This window comes from Acanthaster planci, linkage group LG02 (genome assembly GCF_054643075.1).
Source record: "Acanthaster planci isolate LZ-2023a linkage group LG02, COTS_SCS, whole genome shotgun sequence".
In the NCBI taxonomy this organism is placed as follows: Eukaryota; Metazoa; Echinodermata; class Asteroidea; order Valvatida; family Acanthasteridae; genus Acanthaster; species Acanthaster planci.
The window spans coordinates 4,456,552-4,475,477 of NC_141778.1; the positions used below are offsets into that span (position 1 = coordinate 4,456,552).

The window sequence follows — 18,926 nt, forward strand, 5'->3', positions numbered from 1 at the left end:
TTCGGATAGAAATCAACATGGCTGCCCCCAGTAAAAAGTTTTGCCATTCCTTACTGTATAATTCCAAATTTGAGAAACACGGTCATAAGTAGTCGCCACTTGCATTTTGCTTAACCATACGAATTTTTTTTTTGCTGAAACAGGCAGCCATTGTAATGACGCAATCAATTGTGATTCAAGGTAATAAAAACGATATTTCTGTCGTGTTTGCGGTGGTCAGCTGTGCTCAGTGCTGTGATATGATGCATTAGATTATAGATAGATGTGCCTGTGTACTGTCGTGACTGCATCATACATGTAGTTCATCACTTCATATATTGTAATTGGTAATGCATGTGTAGCCCTACTGATTACCATGCCTAATGTATGTGTAAATACTGACATTGTCTGTTACGTACCGGCTTCCAGCATTTTCTTCTGTACAAATTTGAGGCACATGCACATGATGTACATTGTTAGACATGGTCCACAGACATGACATGGTAGAATATTCTGTAATGTTTGTGTTACTGTGGAGGTGCTGGGACCAGTGACATTTTGTTTTCATGTGACTGATAAAGACGTCTTTTATTTCAGATCACCACTGATCCAACATGCCCATGAAGGCATCATCATCATATCCATTGTTTTTGGCTAATCCGCATTTGAAATAAAACTTAGTATCTCTAGAGCCCGGGGCCATTTTAAGTCTCGGACCTTCAAAATTTCAAACAAAAAAATTGGCGTGCATGACCATACAGTCGCCAGGTCCCTAATTTCACCGACTGTTGTCAAATCCGATTGGTTTTCACAGTAAGTGGCAAAATCAGCTACCAGGCGACTATAAAATCACACACGTTATTTATCTATGGGTGATTTCATATACATGTAGGCATATATTTACACCTACTTGTAGTTCAAAAACTGTATTAAGGAATTAATTTTTTAACAGACGATTATTTTTAATAATCATAAGGTCAAGTATAAGTTTCTCAGCCCATTTCTTGGAATGAAAAAGGAGGTCACATTTTAAAACCATAATGTACTTCTTCCAATTAAGATGGAAGTTGGTTTTTCTGAATTTTCATACATATTTATACATATATGTACATGTACATTTAAATGTACATATACATTATGCCTATTACAAAGTAATTGTTGAAAATAACAACAATCTAAAAGGAGAATCTGTTAATAGGGAGGATGGAGGGGAAGCAGACAGTGCTAAGAAGCTACATGTACATACCGTAGCCTCGTTCTGCATTTGAAATGTCTGGGAACTGAATGATACAGTTTTCTTATTCAGCACTGATGAGCTTACACGTACAATGTATGTACGTGTAGGCTGTGCTGCCAAGCGCCTTCTTGGTTTTTTTTTTTATATTTGTTGTCATTGATACATTGCAGTTTAGTACCCAACATGTATATTAGCCAAATATTGTTTCGTAAGTTGTTCAGAAAATCCTTACATTGTTGTGCTGATAACATCACAGGCCTCAAGTACCAGGATTAACATTGATGCACCAGTAGCACTGATACCATGCAGAAAGCAAAAGAGATACCAAATTGAGCTTTGAATAAAACGTCAACAGGCTAGATGTTTACTGTATATGTAAATGTTACAGTTGCATGGATATTTGTTTTATCCCCTTCTTGACGGGAATTTCTTTCTGAAAGCCGACTCCAAGAATTCCAGCCTCGCTTGGCCACGAAGGCCACCTGCCAAACCGCAAATTCTCGGTATGTGGCCCAGCGTGCTCTGCACGCTTTGAATTACACGGTGAAAAGGCTGATTGTTAGGTGGCATGCGGCTCTACTCAAGCTTCCACATTCCCGTTGCCTCTTTTCAAAGTGGGGACTATTGTGAAAGTGGTGCTTATGATGCAAATTCGGTCTTTTCATTTCTGGGCTACGCACAAGGACCAATTACCATATACATGTACACAAGAGCCAGGGTCTGCCTTCTTTCACCTTGTTCGCTCGAGCGTGGGCCGAGAATAATAGCTGAAAAGCGGGCTGAGGATCTCGATTTTTACGGCGTGTTTTATCGCGTCCCGCCGTGAAGGAGTTAATGTGAAGCTTGTGGTATGGCTGTACATTTATACTGCATATCGCTGTATAACCATCCATTGAATTTTTAGTAATAAATTTCCTACCTTTTCTTTCATGCCCTCTGAAGTTGGCCAATGTGGAAATCAGGTGAGGAAGTAGTTCTTTTTACATTTGGGCCTCATTTTTCCTTTTTTTTCCCTTTATGTTTTTTTCTTTGTATACATGAGCATATATCAGCATTTAGTGCTGAATGAAATTTTAATAATTCCAGTTTTTTTTTTTTTTTACAAATATCCAGTGAGGCCCCATTGAACTGCTGTGTTAGTTTGTTTCCCCTTTTTTACATTAGCGATCACTCGGATGTTATTTCATATGAACTACACATGAACGTGTATTCAAGATACATGTACATGTACAGTGTTTCAAAATCGACAGTGAGGTTAATCAGGCTGTATAGGATCTTATAGGATTGATCCCCCATACACGAAGGGTTTTGCTCAGATCTTGGTAATTTCAAGAAGGACCCTCAACGTAACCAAGGCTGATGAGCAGTTTAAATTTCTCTTGTACTGGTATGACATGTTTGGATTAAGGTTTTGGAATAGGAGCTGGATCGAGGGACTTCTCGATACACTGATGCACTCAAATGCATATAAGGCTAAAAATGTGTTCTTGGCATGATACAACAGTGTCATAGTTTTAGTTTGGTAAACGTAATTTTGGAACAAAATTGATGAATTTTTTCTCTTTTCAGTGCATGAAAAACAGCGATTCTCTCTCATAAAGCTTTTGGTTCGTTATTTGCTTGTACACTTTGTAACTTCTTACTGGTAGATTGGATGTCGTTTCTGGGATTTGGCCCTGCGGGAGCATGCTGCTCACAACAAGAAAGGTGTCTATGATGATTCATTGAGTAGCTTCTTCCTCAATGTGGATTCAAGGTACATGTTTTGCCGATTACTAGATTTACACCTGGTACCCCCCTCTATTTTTGGGACCCTCTCAATGGACCCTCTCAAGATCTCGGCTGACGAATGGACCATTCTTCTTGAAACTTGGTGACATTCTCACGTATTTGAACTTGTGTGCATTAAGCATGTAATGTACAGTGAGAAATATACCTGTAAATATTTTTAGCTGACTTGTCTTGGAAAAAAAGCATGTTTTATGAGACTGGTGCACTATATGTCCATTTTTTTTCTAAATTTGGTGCCAAAATGACTACAAAACATTAATTAGTCAAAAAGTACTGAAGGCTGGTCAAAATAAAAAAAAGCCTTGAGACAATGTTGGAGAAATACACCCACAGCTCTTTGAGGGTTTTTAACAATACACTGCAGTTTTATAGTCAAGACCACTTAAGACCTTCACAAGACCAACACAAGACCTCAAGTCTGAATTCAAGTCACAGGCTATTCAAATGAACTGCAACAAAAGCATTCCTTTGTCATCGTTCACCCTGTTACCTGTACTTGTGACTGGTCTTGTGCGTGGTCTTGTGTCTGGTCATGTAATGGTCACGCCTACAACTCTAATACACTGATACACTCAATTAGAATGCCAGGGTTTAAAGATTCTGGGATTTGTGCAGGTTGCTTTCTTCACAGGATATCTGCCACCCTACTAGTTCAAATTCATTAGAATCAACTGGCAAGGTTGTGCCATTTGATAATTTTTTAGCTGATTGTAGAGCCCAGCTAGCTGCCCTAGTACTGTTGGATTTAACCAGCCAGATGTTTTGATTTTCTACAGATTTTGTGTCACAGATGGGGCAGTGTTGCATTTTAAAAAAAAAGGGAACTTTACTGACAAATATGCTTCATGTAGATATTTCAGTGTCTGGTGCCTATATGTTTGTGTGACAGTTTTTGTTTTATAACGATCTTCTGTTTTTTGTCGAGCCGACATGATATAAATAAATCCTGTTATCTGCAGGTATGAGAACCCCCACACTATCGCTGTTGGTGATGGAAAAAGCAAGGTCCGCACCCTCAAAGCTAGGGTAAGCCATGAGAGTGACATTCTATCTGCACAAGGTTGGGCTTATTGTGCAGGAAAATTAGGCTCAGCCAAAAAACGGTTACTCAGCCGAAATGCTACTTGTTGCTCATTTGAGAAGTGTGAGTCAGAACTAGTTGCCACGGCAGTATGTGCTACTGAGTTACAGACACTTCAAGAAATCTTTTGTTTTCCTCTTACATGTACATAAACTGTATTACTCATTTGCATCAGGATGCCAGTCTGACGAGTAATTCAAACTACAACAAAGACAAGTAAAAAAGCATAAGTCCTGGGGACTCATTTTTCTGTGATCAGATCATAAGTGCATGCTACTTTGGACTGGTTCCCTGACTGTTTGTATCATCAAGTGATACAGCACTTCCAGTGAATGACCTTAAAAATCTCTTTTTCAGGCAGTCTTGGTTGACATGGAAGAGGGCGTGGTCAATGAGTTACTGAAGGGGTCTATCGGGGAGTTGTTTGATCACAGGCAGCTGATTACTGATGTATCTGGCTGTGGCAATAACTGGTAAGAACCTTGTACTGCACATGAGAATTTTTTGCTCTATCAGTCAGTTATTTGACTTTAATCCCCCCGAGCTGGGTTTTGTGTGTAGTTCATCCTTAATAATACTGAATTTTTTTATTCAGATGATGATTTGGGGAAGTCAAATGAAGGTTAGACTTGACTCAAGTCGGGATCTCTCTTACAGCTTCGTTTCTGCTTTGGATACATATTGAGACCACACGCCGTTACTTGCTTCGTGCCCTCTTGTGTCCACTCATTGCTATGAGTTCAGTTCAGAAATCCTGACTTGACAAATCTGTCAACTGTTTGTACACAGCAAGCGGGCTCATCTACCAAAAGTAGTAGCAGCCTTTTGATAGTGATGATCATGTGATGAATGAATTGAGGTTGACAGTGAAAATGAATTTTTCAAACGTTCTAGCAAATGCGCAGCATTTTGTCCTTGTGTAAAATAGAATATGACTCCCTTTCCTATTACATGATAGGGCAGTTGGCAATAAGATGTACGGTGTGCAGTACCGAGACCAGATATCAGAGCGTGTACGCCATGCAGCCGAGCAGTGTGACTGCCTCCAGTGTTTCTTCCTCACCCATTCCATGGGCGGAGGTAAGGGGGTTAGGGTATGCAAGGAGGGATGTTGGATGTGCTTGGACTCAACTTTGGGCCTGCATTGTTTTCTCTAGCTATATTAAATGGGGGTGCTTGTTCCCTTGGAACTGTTGTCAGTCTGTGGGAGGGTATTTGTAGGAAAAATGAATAGCACAACGCTCTGTCCTTGGTGGCATGGCAGAATATAGCTGTGTGTCTTGTGATGCGTCATTAGAGAGCGCCCTCCCTTGTTATCAGCTTGAAAGTGGTGTTCTTTGACACCTGTGGCAAACATTTCAACAGAATTTCAAATCAAGAGCCATTAATTTCCATACATTACAACAGTAAACATTTGAATGTACAATACAGTGACGAGATTGCTACATGTATAAGGCCAAAGAAGACATGGGTATGGAGGCCACTTTCTTCAAAGCAAAAGCTGGTACTGAAATTGGTCGTTCCTTTGTTCTGTTCAGGTACGGGGTCCGGCGTTGGGACATCAATTCTGAAATTACTTCGAGATGAATACCCAGATGTCTACAGGTAATCAATTAGTATTTGTCTGCCGTTTATTTTGGAGTGAATAGACCACTTAACATCCTGTAAAATGACATCTCTATGTAGGAATGCTTTGTTAAATTTGGACAGTTTTGGAAATCAATTGCCTACCCAACCTTGAATATCACGCTCGTATATGTGCAGCTGTTGTCAACTTTGGTCAACAAACAGCCATGTCATCACATGTACATGTATACATGTATGTCTTCTCCTTGTATACAGTAAAATCAATCTTACACAACTTTTTTTCCAAATGATTTTGTTTATTTTTCACACAGTTATCACTGGCTTTCTTTTTCAGATTTGTCACACCTGTGTACCCTTCTATTGATGACGATGTCATCACCTCACCTTACAATAGTGTGCTGGCCATGCAGCAGCTGACAGAATATGCTGACTGTGTTCTGCCTGTAGAAAACCAGGTCAGTTGGGCAGAAATTGATTAGTCTATCTTACCAAAATGTCACATGTAAATCAGGTGGTTATATTATGTTGAGTCGTACCGGTAGCTACCACTGCTGAGTGCAGGTCATGCTATGAATGCTAAGGCCATGTCCGAAACGGTCTTCCAGAACTACGGCTAGGTCTATTGTCTGCGCGTCTCCGCACATTTTCAATCGAGCGAAGACCAAGACCTAGCTCTATACAACAGATTCGGATGCAGCCTTATTTACCAGAAAATTCAATTTCAGCCCCCTGAATTTGGTTTTCAGCTAGCTGATACTGGGATTTTGAACATCTGTCTTATCAGCAACTGTATGGAACCTGGGTGATTATGTAAAGTGCCAATTACTAGCGCTTGACTGAACACTGTGTGGGGTATGCATACAGTTTTCTCAACACACGATGACTTTCATAAAGTTAATCACTGATGTTTTATTGAAAGTCCTGAGGTTTGGACAACTTGATCAACTGCCCGGGAAGAATTAAGAAGACTTTTCGTCAATGTCATTAAAAGTTTGCATGATGGCATAACTCCTTACGCTGATATATGTTTATATTTTGGTTAAATACTTTTGCTGGTCATCACTGTTGTTTAGGAACTCTGTTTCCTTCCAAGAATGTCTCATCCACCTCTGGGTCATGGAAAAAAGGATCTTTGCTTGTTTAAGTTGAAAGAGAGGCTGCATTGGCACGTAGAGTTTCACTAGCTTGTTAGCTTAGAAACTCAGAAACTAGAAGATTCATTTTTCAAGCCAGCCTCATTTTTTTCTGACGCGGCAATTCCGTGATTTCATGCAAAGAGTAAATTTGATAGTCTTAACCAGTACTGCAGTTACGACCTCTTACTAAAAACTATCACAAGACCCCAGAAAAACACTATGAGACCAACTTAATACAAGACCTCCAATCCAAATTTATATCACAAGCTATTCAAAGGAACCTCAACAAAAGCATTTTGTTGTCATGCATCTGTTACTTGTGGCTGGACTTGTGATGATCTGAATGACAACACCGGCAATAACATGTCTCTTTTCTTTAAACTTTCCAAATTTCAAGGCTCTGTTAGACATCTGCGAGAAGATCAACCAGGCGCTGCCTCCAGAAAAGTCGGGGAAGAGAACCTTTGGGGCGACAGGGCAGGCCAAAGCTGGGACCACCATCTCAGGGTCGGGGAAAAAGGCAGCCAATGAGAAACCCTTTGATCAGATGAACAACATCGTGGCCAACCTGCTGCTTAATCTAACTTCGTAAGTTCAATTGTATCCGTCAATCGATTCCAACCTGCTCCATTGCTGCTTGTATCTTAAGGTTGAGATCATCAGATGCCCAGATTTTATATTTCCTGTTACAAAATTTGTTGCCTTGCTAAGTAAAAAAGGAATTTTAAGTAATAAAATGGCTGTTCATGGGGAGATGTTAAATGTAATACTGTTTTTTCCTCCTTGGCCATCATCAAATCCATCGAAATTTGATTGTTGGATCTACACCTTGAGCTGGCTACCTGATTTAATCAACAGTGGTAGTTGATAAGTTATGCGTTGAACAGGAAGTCATTGGCCACACTTTTTGGTTAAGGGAGATTTTTTTCTTCCAAGCTCTTGAACAACAGTGAATGTCACTATGTTACAGTGCTCACTGATTCACATCAGTGAAGAGTTGAATCCACGGTTGAAGAAGAGATGAGTAATCATCTTCTCCTATCTTTGATCTAACAGATCATCGAGGTTTGAAGGGAGCCTGAACATAGATCTGAATGAGATCAGTACCAATCTGGTTCCCTTCCCAAGACTGCACTATCTGGTTGCAAGCCAGGCACCTCTCTACTCACTCCTAGACATGAATCTTCCACCGCGAAGGTAAAACACAAAAGGACTCAATTTGGACATTGAGAAAACCTGTATAGTTGTCAAGTATTCTAGGTACATGAAAGCCATCTTGTACCAGTTCTTCCGTCCTGAGACTTTTAATGGCAGTTCAGTGTATTAATTGATAGTGCTTATGTCTCTGAGCAAGACCTTTTAACATTATTACTTCCTGCACCAACAAATGTACCTCTGTCATTGGTCACTGTTGTAAGTCACGAGGAAAGTGAAATAAGTTAACTCCCAAATTGAGTTAAGACATGCTCTCCATACATGTAGCTCCAGTTATTAAGCTCTGTCAAGACAAGCTAGCCTCTTGACTCTTAAATACGCATTCGTAGTAATTACATGATGAAGTTTTGTGGTACCGTATCAGAGTTCTTGACAACAGGTAAATTGTACTATTAGCCTTTCCCTGACCTTGAGGTTTCACATAGAATCCTGTTGAATAGGACTACTAGATAATGAATTGGTTTTATATATGATCTATACATGAACAAAATTGTGTGCTCAAATTTCTTCTGTAAGTTGAATGTAATAGCTGTAACCTTGTTTTTATGAGCACCTGGACTTGGAGAAAACAACTTTTAATTACTCCGAAAGTGGTCACAGATGTTCACGTATCGTGTAGAAAAACAACCTTGCAGATTCATAGCGAGATCCAGAGTGTGTCCTTGTTCTTGACATTTTGCTTCAGGTTGGACCAGATGTTCACAGACGCCTTCTCCAGGGATTACCAGCTGTTGAAGGCAGACCCCAAGAACTCCATGTACCTGGCCTGTGCTCTCATGTGCAGGGGTAACGTCCAGATCTCCGACATCAGGAGAAACATTGACAGGTTAGCTAACGGCAGCGCAGTGGTTGCATTGAGGTATTTTTGAAATCCGTGCACATGTCCCCTGTGTGCAATTCTGTGAAAGAGATGGTATTCAGTATTACATGTAACTTGAGCAAAGGAATGGGCTGGTGTTGAACTTGACCCGTGTGACCTCTAGAACACCTTAGCGTTCCTAGACTTGAGATCAAGTCCTTCATTTTGTACATTGCCCATGATACACAAGCCCGTGGGAAGTTACTGTAGTCGCTATTTAGCTGTGGTGTTCATTAGGACACGCGTGATTTCCAGCCACATGACTTGGAGACACAGCCATGCATAAATCCTTGCAAGGCTTTACATGTATAGTATGCCAGCCACACTCTTGTAATATGCCAAGTGTTTCCTCAAAACATTGATTTGTGAATATCGTAATTCATCTGCATCTGTTGGAACTAGTCAAGGAGCAGGTACTCTATTGTGGGCCCTATTTTGTTTAAACATCTGATTGCAAGTCTTGTAACTTTAACTCGCTATGCCAGAAAATTTTCAAAGTAACCAAAAAGTCTCAACGCATTTTTTGTAAGAAAATAAACAATGCATTGACGGAATCTTTTCTGAGACAAACGTGATTGTAAGTTGAGAGTGTAGCTGTTCCATGTATGATACCCCATAAAAATAGCACAGCGATGAAATTCCAGTGCAGGTGTTTTGCAAGTGTAGGCTGACTGTCACAAGTGGCGAATTTTTCCCTCTTCAATTTTTTCTCCTCTCTAAAACTGAACTTTGTTTGGGAATGTTTTCTTGTCCCACAAGGTTGCGGCCGTCGCTCAACTTCATTTACTGGAACACTGACGGCTGGAAGACTGGATTGTGTTCAGTCCCTCCGGTAGGGCAGCCTTACTCCCTATTGGCCGTGGCCAACAACACATGCGTGCGACATACGTTCAGTGACCTACGAGACCGATTCAATCGACTCTACAAGAGAAAGGTAAATTGCAAATTTGCTGTTTTTGTCCTTTAATACTGCATTTTTTAATGTATAGCTGTATTTCTAATTACCTCTGTGCACCCTTGTTGAGGGCGCTCTTTAGCCTTTCAAGACAGCTGTATATAGGGAGAGTTGCGACATGTTATAGTTCCGCCATTGTTGAAAACAAACTCTTGGGTGTATGCGCTCGTGCACATCCAGTGGGGCGTCTGACTTTTGGTATACAATAGCTGGGCACTCTACCACACTCATAATGAACAGCCATTTCCTTTCCAAAATCTGAAGCCGGTGCTGTTCTCTCTTTATACAGGTATATTTCAAGGGAAGTAAGGTGTGGGCATTTTTCACAGGTCTCAGGTTATGAGCCCATAACTGTACCTCGCACACAGTAACTACTTGTATGTACCATCAATACAGCCACTATATGGCCACACACTGGAACTTTCTAGGTTGAAAAATGAGAGTTTGTGATCAAATCAATCTCCTGTCAAGACTGAGGGCACAAATCTGCCCAACAAAAGATGTTCGCTAACTAAAAGTTGCCGCATACTCAACATTTTGGACTAGATGCTGCTCTTTTGGCCCTCGGCCAGGTTTTTGCAAGGCACATCCAAGTAATACAAATTTATGCAGTTGCAATGCAGTTTGTCAGCTTTCTAGTGGCAAGGAACAGGAATTTAATGAGAAAGAATGACTTGAGAGTTCATGCGACTTCAGACTTGATTGCATTGTGTTAGATATCTCTGTCATGTCTGTTAAAGCTTTGCAGAGCCTTGATGTACAATCTGCCTGCCCTCTGAACGAACGTTACTTGTACTCTTTTTGTAGGCCCACCTTCACCATTATACCAACGTGGAAGGCATGGATATGACACTCTTCTCTGAGAGCTTGGAGTCGCTGACATCGTTGATTAGTGAATATCAACAACTAGAAAAAGCTCAGCCAGAGAGCATACCCAGACTACAGATTGCTGTATGAGTTGTCCACTGGACAAGGGACAGATCTGTTGAATAGACAGTACAGCCGACTGTTTGACCGTGAATTGTGCATTTGGTCAGCATCGAGCACCTGAAGCACTATCCAGAATATTACTGTATGACGTGCTAGAAACAGGCATTGAACAAGGAAAGCTGATCCGTGGAACAATTTATTGTATGACTGTGAATTCACAGTCCTTGTTCTTGTCAGCATCTTCAGAAAGCTGATCCACTGATTTCACACATGCCAAGATCACAGATGCTGTACACCTTGTGCGTTGAACAGGTAGTGAATAAGGGAAAACTCGTCTGCACAGCAGAAACTAGTTACTGTTTGTGGAGTTGTTACATGTAGGTTCTTGCCAGTTACTTGAAACAAATCCACAGAGTTGACCCTGATTGCAGGTTGAGTGCGAGTTTGAACAGTGGATAAATGTCAGCAACTTCACAATGGACTTCCCACTTCCCAGATGTGTCTTTATAAGGTAATCATACAATATGCGTTACATTACTGCACGTCGCTCAGTACTCACAAAACTGTCAACTGAATATGCAAAAAAGATTGGTGTAGCATCTCAGTATGGACGGGGGCCACAGGGCATAGTGCACTCCAGTGTTTTCAACTTATCATTTTTACCAGGTCTGGAGGCAGGTGCTGAAATGAAGCCATGGTGCGAGATGGCCAAAGATTAAAGATTGTGGTACTCAATATCAGTACTTAAATGGAATATAAAAGTACCATATAAGGTTTATAGTATGAAAAAAAAAATTCCACCAAAACTTTTTGAACTCTTAATTTTGACCCGCCAAGATGTATGGAATGACTTGCTATTATCCAACTAGCAAAGACCAATGAATTATTGACATTGAAGCCATACATAAACATGTAAATGCTAAATGGGATGAGGAAAGGTGTTATTTTTTTGTACCTTCAGGTTTAACCACTTGCTGCCGGGTGAATTTTTCTTGAGCAAGACAAGATGCCGGGTCCTTTCCAAGATTTTCTGTTTTCAAAATTCTTCAAAAATTCATCATTTCATTTAATGGCCGTTTATACCAAAATGAAGGACTCTTTGGGCACTACTCTAAAGCTGACAGGCAAAATTCATTGACTCCTGAATATTTCAGGCAGGCCTGCAGCCTTGGAAAAAGAGCCCAGATTGTGCAGTGTTATGTAAGATTCTTTTGTTTCCCAAACCAGAACAGTGCTCTGCTGACCTCTTTTCAACAGGGGCCAGATTAGCATGCAGCGGTGCAGTCCCAGTTTCGGGCTCCCCAGCTCTTCATATAAAGCCTATGTACTCGAAAACGGGGCGCCCGGCAGGGAGTGGTTAATGGTGGCAAAATTGTTTCGTCCAGGTTTGTAATGATATAATTACGGATGAGAGGACTTGTCATTACCGGAACATTCATTGTTAATGTGCTCACCAATTCACCACACTGTCCACCTTTCCAACAGCAACATGCTCACACCTTAACACATGTAACACAATGGAAGTTGCCCAAGTCTGGAGTACTGGGAGTTTTATACTAATGCAGGGGAAAACTACCTTTTATTAACCACTTCCTGCTGGGGAGCCCGGTTTCGGGCTTCGTGTGTTTATATGCAGAGCCGGGGTGCCCGGTTTTGGACAAAAGAGCTGGTCTGTGTAACAAAAGACTGTACTCGGAACAAAGGATCTGCTACTGGGAACTGCCTTCATTGTTTGCCTTCCATTTTTTGAAGGTAATCCCGCACTGTTTTGAAACAGTATACCACTGTTTTGGGCCTAGCGCGCCCATGGATTAGCACCACCGACAAAAGTGCTCCAGGGCCCCATTGATTAGCGACACAGCGCCGCTGCTCACTTATCCAGCTGCATGTGAAAAGACGCTACTGGCATTCACCGGAACAAAGGAAATTATGCAACACCGCACAATTCTGGGCTCTCTTTTACAGAGCTGCAGGCCTGGGCTGAATACTCGGGCGTCAATGAAGGTTCCCTGACAGACTAGAGTAACCACCAGGGAGTCGTTCGCGTGGGTGTAAACTTCCAGTAAAATGAACACATGAATTTTGGAAGAATTTTGAAAAAGGAAAATCTTGAAAAGGTCCCGCCATCACATCCTGCTCAAGAGAAATCCACCCGGTAGGTAGTGGTTAAGCTGCAGCTGTAATGTCTGACAATTTAGGATGTATTTTAATTTTAAAAAGTGCACTTACAATCTCAGAAAGTTGTGTGTGAAGAATTTATCCTTTGTACTGAGATAAAATCTCAATCATTTGTACACAACTAGTAAAATAAAGACCTTCCTTTGACACAAGCTTAAATGTCTTCCACAAATGTTTTATTTTTATACAGAAAAGCACAGGGTGTAATATTTGCAACGGTTCAAGAAAACAAGCACTCCTGAACAGACTGAACTGTTTTAGATGTTAAAATCGAGACTAAGTTGCTGTGAAAAACATCATTTGCCTTGATTTCTGCAAAGCTCTTAGACTAATAGATTTCCAGTCAGCTTTGGGAAGAGTTCTTATGGTTGTTGAGTGAAACTGATGGCTCAATATAATATAACAAAAGTCATCAGTCACAGGATTGAAGGTGATGCCCCAATTTCCCCTTGTCTGAAACCCTGACTCCCATCTATGCTTCTCCTGATGGCATGCTGCGGATGATGTCACTGTCGCCTGTGAATGATGCAAAGGAAAAATGTCGGCAATCAATAAGACTTTTTCAATTTGATAAAAAATGGGACTCAACCGGTGAACGTATAACAAACCAAAGGAAAGTACGGGTCAAGATAAAAGAACTGGAACAAATAGCTATGAAACACTTTCTGGAAGTTGGTAATTTGTTCTGATGTAACAATTCAAAGTTCATGTTGACATGCTATTTCTACGTGTATTTTTTTTCCCTAGCCAAAAATAGATCCCAAATGTATTGTTGACCATATTCATCCCGGAGGTCTTTGAACAGCTGAACAAATTTTGTTGAAACCAGAAAGACTGCTCCTACGGGGTACTGAAGTGAATATGTCATGTGAGGAACTCTGCGTGTAAAAGGCATTAGTGCAAGAACCAGAGCATGAACCAACACGTGTGTATACTCCGCTCCTTTGCACGACTCCTGGTTCAAATGACGTCATGTAATTAGGTTTAGAGCCTATTCATAATGAAGAAGAGCGACTGACATTGGCATGTTAACGATTCTGAACACTGACAGGTGGGCAGAGAACTGTACAATACGTTAATGACAATGTCATCAATGATACAACTTGACAGCATCATACTGGCCATCTCTGGGACACAGTGCCTCCAAATGCACAAACTCCTCACTGGCCAGATTCACTGTATGGGTTTTTTCCTCCAGAAAATCACTTCCTTGTTTTTTTAGCTCAGGCTAAACGGTGTGAATGCAAATGACATAAAGCATCCCACTAGTACAGTTTTATTTTTTTCCCCTCTTGGAATCCCACCATTGTGCTTCCATCTGGGTAGACCCTTACTGGCCGTTCACAGGCTTCGACTCACCTGGGTCTGTGATGCAGAGCGTGCACACCCTGAAGTATTTCCCACATGCTGTGCCCAGCTCAATGTTGTTACCGGTGTAGTGATGGACACCAGTCTTGGCCAGCATGGCGTAGTATTCAATCTCACTTTTCCTGTTTGCAACCAGCCGCATGACAATTTGTAGAAGGGGTCATTGGCTAAACAGTGAGTGTTGGTTTTCTAGCATTCTAGTAAAAGACATAACCAACCTTGGAGTATGCTTTTATTTCTTGAGAGTATCTTGGAGGGGTGACCATTGCCTTAATGCTTATATCATCACCAACACCACGAACTGACACACATCTTCACTTTTGTGCCAGTTCGTGAAAAGCATGATTAGAGCCATTTTGGTTTCACGAAGTGACACAAATGTGTGTTTTGTCAATTATAGCATAGAAAAAAAGCTTTAAATGTCTAGAGTGATTTTATTTTACCCGTAAATGGGTGACTAAACTGAAAAAAAAATGCTCTCAAAAACTCAAACCTGTGTAAATTAAGGAGAATGTCAATTTCTGAATACGGCAAATCACGAAGCACATGACGCAAGACATTTGTGCCTCTTCGTGAAAACGAAAAATCACATTTCTATAAAACACGCATTGAAGCGCGCACACATCCACAGATCTGTGTTAATTCATGGTGTTGGTGACGATATACCCTCTGGCAATTCCTGTCACCACGTTGGGGCATTGCAAATGATACTCGGGAGCAATGTGGATGATGTGAAGTATAATCCAGGCCTAATACGTGCATGGTTGAGCAGAAACAACCCAAGGTCCAGCCCATGACGTTGAAACCCTGCATCCTTCAAAAATCACCCAGAAATTGCTGCTACCACAGCCTAAGTCCTCTAAAAACCATCCAACACTGCTAGGAGGACTTGGGAGGCTTGGCAAATTGGGTTAAAGAGCACTCTCCTCACCAAAATTGACCGTGTTTGAGAAAAACTGAAAAGTAAAATGCCCTGCTTGAATTTAAAATTGACAGTTTAGCCTTAGGGGGAGGGGGAAGACAGACATGCTGACAGTTTTTGTCTTACCTGAGTGGAAGCGTGTTGTTGGCCAGGATGACCAGCTTGCCTTTGCCTTGCCGCAGGGCCTTCAGGGTCTGCTTGTAGCCGAGGTGGTACTTGCCACTCTTCATCACCAGCTGCAAGCGGGAGTTGATGCTCTCCATCTGCTTCTTCTGCTCAGGCAAAGATTGAGAAGACAACAACAGGGGTGGTAAATTTTCACCTCTCTCATATTAAATAAGCTTCAGTCTGCTGAATGCTACAGCAATCTAGCAGCAGTTGCATTCAATGGGACTGGTACGGCATACTTCTACGAGTCATTTGGCGTTTCTTCAGACAAAGACAAAGCGGCCATGACACGAGCTGTAAATTTCAAAGGCTTGCAATGTATCTTGAGATTCTCAAACCTGTCAAATGCTTCCATTTACATTGTATTTCATGTACGCAAGAATGTTGAGAGACTTCGACGGCGAGCACATTTCCGTGCACATCTGTGTAAATTGAATGCCGACCACCAAAAATCGCGCGGCTGAAAATCCTCTATGGCAGACTTTTAGGTTACACAGGCAAATAACACAATACCACACTCGCGAATGAAGGTACAGTTGCTGCTCTTCACACTGACAGACAAAATTTCAGTCACATTCACGACAGGTGCCGTAGATGCATAATTCATATTGTCACAGTATTGCTTAGTAATAAGTTGCGCATGCACTTTGCTAGTGTACAGCATGGTACAGTGACATGCATATTAATATTATTCAAATTTCATTCCACTGGTTCCTCATTCGTCTGTCATGCAAGGTGACGGGAACCAGTTTTGTATGGTACGGGTGCCATGAAATCTGACGCCTGAAGGGCTGCCTTCGTTTTTCAAAATGGTGATGCCCACGGAGAGCATATAAATATCACAGGCCGGGTTTTCCAAGGTGCCATACATCGGAAAATATACGGTTTTGGAAAGCTTTAGGGTGTTTGTATAAAAGTCCAAACTAGGAAGAATACACTAGTGTTAGTAAAATTGTCGAGTCATTCTCATTTAGAAAGAAATCAAGATTCAAAGTTTGTGACAATCCTGCAGTTTGGATTTCAGGTATTAAAGTCATGCCTTGAAGGAGGGCTGTGGTGGTGACAGGATAGACACACATTTCTGCTCAATTGCAGAATACCCCGCCACCGCGGCGCATGATCAACCTTATAGCCAGGTACAGGTAAAAGTGCCACACTCTTCTCAAGAGATCTTCACCTTGTACTCACGCAACCAGTCATTCCAGGGGTCGTTTTTTAGAGTGGCGGGGTATTCTGCAATTACTCCAAGATTTCAAAGGAGAACCACCACAGCTCTACGTGCAGGGCTAAGTCCATCGGTCATGCAATTTAGCATCAACAACTTGAAAATACCCTCTACAGATTCAAAAGTGGTTTTGTTATATTTTAGAGACTCTATAACACTTGCCACTGTATAAGAGAAACACGAAATTTGCTTCCAGATTCTCGCAGGAAAATGAGAATTTTTCACAAAGTACGAGGGCCGCCATCTTTCTTTCCTCTGCCATCCACGCGAAAACAAGATGGCGGCCCGTCGGACTGCACAAACAGGCCCGACTTTTTCACTCAAATTTCAACACTCAAATATCATTTCAGATAGATATAATACATTGAATTTGATATGTAGGATCCTACTTAACATTGCATATAAAAAATCTTTGCATAAATATGCTTGAATAACTTGTTGACACTCGGTGATGCTTGTTGAGGCTAAATAGCATGACTCAAGTCCATACCTACCTTCTAAAAAAGGCAATTGCAAAAGGAGGAATTTGATTAGGCCCTAGCTAGGGGAGGCCTTGCTCTACTGAGTGGAGCATTAGTATTCCTCTTTTCCGATTTTGGACGGGATCGTCATACTAATGCTCCACGACATTACATATAGTAAAGTGACAACGGCTCTCAAAAATTCCAAAGACTCACCAAAAATACCTATTTGACCACCTACTGGCTTTTTTAAATGCCAAAGGAAAAAATTGGGGGGCTTTAGTGATATTTCCGACCGCAAAATCTGTCAAAATCCAACTGTTTGTGCTGGACACATGCACGACACAAACTTTTCGATGCCTCCTCCCATTCAAATACGCGTGCCGAGATTTTGCTATTGCAATAACTCTATGGAGGAACATGGTCTTCTAATGAAACTGCAGAAGCGGCCCATATGCAGTCGGGGCACAAGACGTATTGTATTGACCAGGAAACAGTCATTGGTAGCACTCCCAAACGTCACGATCCACAAGTCTTGTGCCCAGCCAACATATAGACTACTCATGTGTGTGCGTCGGGGGAGGACAGTGTTCGCCTATAGAGTTGGAGTCGTTCTATTTGAATGGGAGGAGGCATCAAAAGTTTGAAAGTAGTGTAGCGGTTTTATTGTACACACATGTATTAATTGTCCTGTTGTGCACTCCATACTTATGCATATTTAAGTGCATTATGGGAAAAGCTGTACTGTGGGATTGGCAAAATGGTTCCTGTGAGTTGATTGCATATTTCTGAATAAACCTAATCCTTTGTGTTTGTTTATAATGCGCATTGTCACCCATGTTGTCAATGCCATCTGATCCTGTTTGTAGCGCATAATCCTGTTACAGGGTGTCGAGCAAAAACAGTTGGATTTAGACAGATTCTGCGGTCAGAAATATCACTGAAGCCCCAAAAGTTTTCCTTTGGCATTCAAGACAGCCAGTAAGTGATCCAAAAAGTAATTTTGGTGAGTCTTTGGAATTTTTGAGAACCGTTTCCATTCTACTATATGTAATGTCGTGTAGCGTTAGTATGACCGATCCAGTCCAAAATTGAGAAAGACAAACGCTCCACTCAGACAGTCATGACAGTAGAGCGAGGGGAGGCCCTAGCCAGGTTGGAAGTTGTCTTCATTTTATTACGACTGACGTCCAGGGTATAAAAGTTGTGTACAAAACGGCCACAAATTTTGTTCTACTGTAATTTATTCTTGGTTTACGTTGATGAAGGAACTGATTTTTCACGTTTACAAGTTCTAATATTTAATAATAAAAATTAAAATGGCAGATATCTAACACGAAAGAAATTAAATAGAAGAGAAGAAAGAAGTTCTCAATAGCACTGCAACAGCAACTTGAACAAGTCATACAAGTTGAAAATGACCAAGTCCAAGACCATTCACATACGTAACAATAACATGCTCTAGTCTCGTGTAAACTCCTAAGCCCATACTATAGCATAAACCCATTCCTACAACTGGTACAATGATTCATACATTTTCGACACCACTCACCTGCTTTTTTGACGCGACCATTTTGGGCGGTTGTGGTTGTCTCAGTCCACTGAATCTACACACACAAACGGAATACACATCAAATATTACTTTAAAAATCTTTGTAATAGAAAAAGACGTGTTCTGAACAATTCAAAATGGGAATTTGTTCACGGACTTAACTTACCAAATTGAGGATTGCAACCACGTTAGGAAAGAGAAAATTTACCCAGGATTCATCAGCAAGGCCGTATCCGAATAGCTTGGCTACGGCTAGAATTGTACATGAGTCTATGGGAAATG

The 18,926-nt window shown here is 41.2% G+C and overlaps 2 protein-coding genes across 5 annotated transcripts; one reads left to right on the forward strand and one right to left on the reverse strand.

Moving 5' to 3' along the window:
- On the forward strand, positions 1 to 13,348 carry LOC110975356 (tubulin epsilon chain-like). 3 transcript variants are annotated; one of them, XM_022227791.2, is made up of 13 exons: positions 1 to 180; positions 2,159 to 2,178; positions 2,866 to 2,972; positions 3,967 to 4,033; positions 4,446 to 4,561; positions 5,047 to 5,168; positions 5,627 to 5,693; positions 6,010 to 6,130; positions 7,209 to 7,399; positions 7,868 to 8,008; positions 8,712 to 8,852; positions 9,645 to 9,819; positions 10,648 to 13,348. In XM_022227791.2, the coding sequence occupies exons 1-13, from the start codon at positions 156 to 158 to the stop codon at positions 10,795 to 10,797; spliced, it is 1,443 nt and encodes a 480-aa protein (XP_022083483.2). In that variant the 5' UTR covers positions 1 to 155; the 3' UTR covers positions 10,798 to 13,348. The 3 variants fall into 3 exon arrangements, with proteins under 3 accessions (XP_022083483.2, XP_086988676.1, XP_086988675.1); XM_087132549.1 differs by lacking the exon at positions 1 to 180 and adding an exon at positions 210 to 326; XM_087132550.1 differs by lacking the exon at positions 2,159 to 2,178 and having other exon boundaries at positions 23 to 180.
- On the reverse strand, positions 13,103 to 18,903 carry rpl30 (ribosomal protein L30). Of its 2 annotated transcripts, none has more exons than XM_022227719.2 (5): positions 18,811 to 18,903; positions 18,645 to 18,699; positions 15,365 to 15,510; positions 14,308 to 14,438; positions 13,103 to 13,464 (listed from the first exon to the last, which is right to left on the reverse strand). In XM_022227719.2, exons 2-5 carry the CDS (start codon positions 18,663 to 18,665, stop codon positions 13,421 to 13,423), a joined length of 342 nt encoding a protein of 113 aa, XP_022083411.1. In that variant the 5' UTR covers positions 18,666 to 18,699; positions 18,811 to 18,903; the 3' UTR covers positions 13,103 to 13,420. The 2 variants fall into 2 exon arrangements, with proteins under 2 accessions (XP_022083411.1, XP_022083412.1); XM_022227720.2 differs by having other exon boundaries at positions 15,365 to 15,515; positions 18,649 to 18,699; positions 18,811 to 18,859.
- Positions 18,904 to 18,926: the final 23 nt, after the last annotated feature.